This window comes from Alligator sinensis, unplaced genomic scaffold (assembly GCF_000455745.1).
Source record: "Alligator sinensis unplaced genomic scaffold, ASM45574v1 scaffold885_1, whole genome shotgun sequence".
NCBI classification, from domain to species: Eukaryota; Metazoa; Chordata; order Crocodylia; family Alligatoridae; genus Alligator; species Alligator sinensis.
The window spans coordinates 1,533,743-1,538,581 of NW_005842056.1; the positions used below are offsets into that span (position 1 = coordinate 1,533,743).

The following is a 4,839-nucleotide window of genomic DNA, read 5'->3' on the forward strand; positions in this document are numbered from 1 at the left end:
CAAATGTGTTCTTTGATTATTTTCTCTAGCATTTTCCCAGGAATAGAGGTAAGACTGACTGGTCTAAAGTTACCCGGCTCATCCCTTCTCCCTTTCTTGAAAATGGGCACCACGTTGGCCCTTCTCCAGTCCTCAGGGACCTGGCCAGAGCATCATTAGTGCTCAAACAGCCGTGCCAGCGGCTCAGCTATGACACTGGCCAATTCTTTCAGCAGCCGTGGATGGAGGTCATCCGGGCCTGCTGACTTGTACCCATCCAGCTCCTCCAGGAGCTCCTTAACTATTTCAGAACTAACCGTATTGCACGTGGCCGAAGAAACTCAGCTGGTGTGTGATGCAGGGATGAGACAGAGGGGTGGGGGAAAGAAACTGAATCATTTTTACTTGAAAAGAGGGTATTATAGAGCTCAGTGCCACACTTAGGACACATCTATATGTGCAAATAAGTGTGACTAAATTTAATGCGCATTAAGCTAATGTGCATTAAGTGATTTTTGACAGGTGTCTACACGTGCAAGGACTTGGAGATAAAGTTAGTCCCAAGTCCTTCCAGTCCTGCCATGTGTCCTTGTGGCCACTGGGGGGAGCCCCAGCCTCCAGCCACATGGCTGCCAGCACTTGGGACTAACTTTAGTCTTAAATTGAAGCCATGAGTGACAGCCAGGCAGAAGCTCTGGGGTTGGGCTCAGACTGGCCTCCTAGTGGCTGGGCAGACCCAGCACTAAAGTTAGTGTTGGGCCACATCTACATGTGTGTTAATGCACTTTAACTACCTGCATTTTCAGGTATCAAATTTAGGTGCAATTAGCTTATGTTAATGTGCATTAAGCGTGCACACATGTAGACATGCATCCGTAATGCGCATTAGCTTAGGTTAATGCGTATTAACGCGTCTCATGTAGACATGCCCTTAGTTACTTTTCAGTGCATGGCCTCAGTCGCCCTCTTAGGCCCGTCCCCAGCAGAAGACCCAGAAATAAAGACCTCCCCTGGCTGGATAATGACTGGAAAGTGTTTTAATTTGTGCAAATAAAATCCTTTATACCCTTCCCCTCCTTCTTCAGAAAGATTTTCATAGCTGCTCTGGGGCTTTAGCAGTATTTTTTCTATTCAGATCTACCCAAGACTCATCTCTTACCTGTCTCTCAGAGCTCAGGTTATCTACCAGACAGGGTGGACTCATGACCACAGCATCTGATCACTTCGTGACCTTTCATGGTTTGGCCTCCCAGCACCTGAGAAGTAGGATAGTTCTCTCTGTTTTGAAGATGGGAACTGAGACCCCAAGAGTTGAAGGGTCTGATGTTTAAAAGTATTTAGACCTAACTACTAAAGAAATTAATGATAGGGACTCAAATATGAGTGTCTGGGCTTCAACCTGTGTCTCCCAAGTCCCCTACATGAGTGGTTAAGTCACTCTTTTACTTCATCATTATCAACCAGTGCTCCCTGGCAGGCATCTGCTTTGCCCTTAAAAGACTTTTGAAATCAGGATAAGGTAAACACTTGTTGCCTGGCATTATTGCCTGTGGGGACATTGCAGAACCTTTATGGATGAATGCAGGTAGGGACTTTGGAAAGTACTTAGGCAGGTTACAAAATACTTCCTTGCAGACTAAAATGTACTACTGATGAGGTTGACAGGAGAACACCCCCTGATATTTTTCTTCTCTTAGCTGATTATTTTTCTGAGCAATCGTTGCACTTTAATTTTACACCATGTGACCAACACAGCCAAATGCCATAGTGCAGCCTGGATCAAGGGAAAGCCACCATGGCAGACTTTTCAGAGTTTTTAAAAGCTATCAGCGATTTAGGGTGATTTAAAAAAACTGGCTGGTGCTGCTCTTCTGCCTCCCAGCTTTTTTAATGACATTCCCCATCTTTTGCCAAGTGTTCATGGTGATGAATGTGCCTCATCACTGTAACATGAGCTGGAGCCAACCCAACCCTGACACAAGAAGAGCAGACTCTCCCTAGGGGTGCTCCATGGACTGGGATGCTGACTCCATCCTAGACTATGGACTGAATGCTACTGAGAAGAGCTGAGGTGGCTGGATTTATCCTGCAGAACAAAATCCAACCCTGCAGACTGAGGTGTGTAACTGAATTTGGACGCTACCTTTACTGCTGAGAAATATCACTCTCTGATATGATTGGGGGTTGTCTACCTGGGAAAGTTTTACTGTCTTGTAAATCATTTTACAGCAATGCTAACTTCTTTCCTTTGATTTAGCTTCATTCGGTTGTTTATTTCGGATTTTAGTTGACCTTTTGCAAGTAGCTGGGGATAGACCAGGCCAGTAGTGTAATGTTGCATGGGTGGGTGGAGCACGTGCCCCAGGCACCTCTTAAGCATTGTGGGGGAGCACTAGAAGGACCAGAAAAGAGGTGCCTTGCCCTCCTGTCCCTCTCTCCATCTGCACTTTCCAGCTGCAGGGAGCAGACAATGTGTCATAGAGTACAAGGCTGTCTGCGAATCACACTTTTGTAGAGTGGCAGTGGAGTTTGCTGCTGCAAGGGGCAGAATTAACCCCGTTTTTTCCTGCCAACATCAATATTTGTCTTTTGCCCTCCCAGCATGCACAGGTTTGGGATCACACTTCTGGCTTGAAGTACAGGCACCCCCGCTGAACACTGTTTTGCTTAGCACTATTTCACTTGTTTTACATCGATACCCAATTCCTCTTAGCGCTTGGCGAGTTTCGTTATAACGCTTGTGGTCGCCATCTTGGTTTTTCCAAAACTTTTGGTTTTGCTTGACACTATTTCTGCTTAACGCTCTGTTTTTTGGGAACCGATTAAGAGCGCTAAGGTGGGGGTTGCCTGTAGTCTATTATGAGTGGAGCCATTCCTTTTCTTAGAAGTCTTTGTATACAAAGGCTTTCATTAGCCATGGAGTGTGTTAGATTTTGTCTCCTTCTGCATCCTCTTATTGAGATTTCTATCTGAAAAGTCTTGTTGATTGCTGTCAATGTAGACCATATGCTATGATATCATTTATGTTTAAGGATGTTGTTAAAGATGCAAGTGCACCCACCGGCTCAATTGATGGGCTCATGATTCTATAAATAATGATGTAATTAAGCCCTCTTAGCCCCAGCTAGCAAGAAATATGCATACATGTTCAATGCACCTAGACTACTGGGAAAAAGAGTTGGAAGTCATTTGAGAGTGAGAGTGGACATGGGTGTTTAGATGTCATAGATGTACTTGGGTATGCAGAAGCATCACATCATGGAGCTGGGAGATGATAGTTCTCTCTGTAGGTCTGTCTTCAGTAGTGTCACCACTGTGACTGCAGCACATGTTGGCATATCCGAGCTACCTTTAAATCCGCTAGCTTAGGTCCCAGAAGGGCACAGCTAACTTTGGATAAATAAGTAGTTGTTTTTGAAAACTTAAAAAAAAAAAAGGGTTTCCAAAACATTTGCAGAGTGGTGCTCCTGCTTTTTCGCGAGCTCTTCTTGTTGCCACATTAACAACATGGAGGAAACTCCAGGACGAGCAAGGGGCAAGGATCAGGAGTGTGAAAGTGGTGTAATGTATGAAGGAAAGAATAAAAAAGCAAAACGCAAATAGCTTGGTGACGAGCTACAAAGAGTGACTTATTCCACATTGGCCTGAAGAGGTCTAATTTTGAGAGAGGAGAGGACCAGTCAATGGGGACACTGTGTCAGGGTATTGGGATGAATTTTTGGAGCTTCAGCACCAGGAAAACCCTCCTGACTGTGAAATCCTTTAGACAGTGGGGCGGTTTCATGGGATATATGGGGTCTGCCCTTGGAGGAAGACAGGCTTCCTCCCTGCCCTGGGAGGAAGACCTCTGACCAGTACTATCCACAAACACATTTGAGACTGGAGTAACCCTTGTCTACTGCCAACCACCAATGCCGGGTGGTTTGGATTTGGAGGACAGTTTACCTAGCTTGCCCTTTCTCTCTAGGAATGTTTGTGCTGCCGGCAGGTCGTGAATTCAGCCATCAATAAACAGCCCTTTGAAATGTATTTCTTTCCTTCAGTTTGACCTGGTGTGCGACAGAAAAGAGCAAACGGACATCTCCCAGTCCATTTTCATGCTGGGACTTCTCATTGGGGCTTTCACCTTTGGTTCATTAAGTGACAGGTAAGGAACATGGGACAATGGACTTGTGCAAGGCCAACAGCATAAGCCTGCTTGGGGAGCATTGTACAGGGGCTGGGATGGTCGCAGGACGGAGGCAGAAGGCAGCGTCCTCAGGACGCCGGAGCCTCAGGTGAAGTGCGGTGTAAACCTGGGCATGTGACTCAGACCTCTGTGTGGCTGCTCATAATGAAAGCTGGTCAAATATGGCAGTGGAGATATTTCTGTGGAGAGAGTTGACAGTGAAAGGAAAATTTCCAAGGAAGTGTTTTATATGGTGGGGAGGAGGGAGATGGGATTTCAATCCGGAAAGATTTCAGATGGAAACATAAGCAACTGGATTTAATAATGCTGCCATGATACCTCGTGGGAGCTGCAGTTGGAGGGCCTCGTGCCTCCTTTTTGCTTTTTGAGGCCAGGCTTTCTGGTTAGACCACATCTCCCTTGACACATCATGCTCTCCGCTGTTGAGGAGATGAAACGCCCTGCGGCTGGGCAGCTTGGTCAGAAAACAACGGTGGATTATAACCCCCAGAAGGCAATAACAAAGTATGTCCAAAATTTATGGTTTGGGCCAAAATTTGTTGGTGCTTAGGCATCTCCCTGCTGGCTTGTCTTATATTTAGAGCGTAAGATCTTTGGAGAAGGGACTGTCTCTGTGTTGCACTGACCCGGGGTCCCTAGGTCACAACAGGAACTCCTCTAGCTACAACAAT

The 4,839-nt window shown here is 46.0% G+C and overlaps 1 protein-coding gene across 1 annotated transcript in view; it reads left to right on the top strand.

The window, feature by feature from the left end:
* Nucleotides 1-4,839, top strand: part of LOC102369469 (solute carrier family 22 member 13) — a 21,340-nt gene that overhangs the window by 2,789 nt on the left and 13,712 nt on the right. The window contains exon 2 of the mRNA XM_006022954.3: nucleotides 4,023-4,126. Coding sequence (XP_006023016.1) covers nucleotides 4,023-4,126 — 104 coding nt within the window. The remainder of the gene's footprint in view (nucleotides 1-4,022; nucleotides 4,127-4,839) is intronic.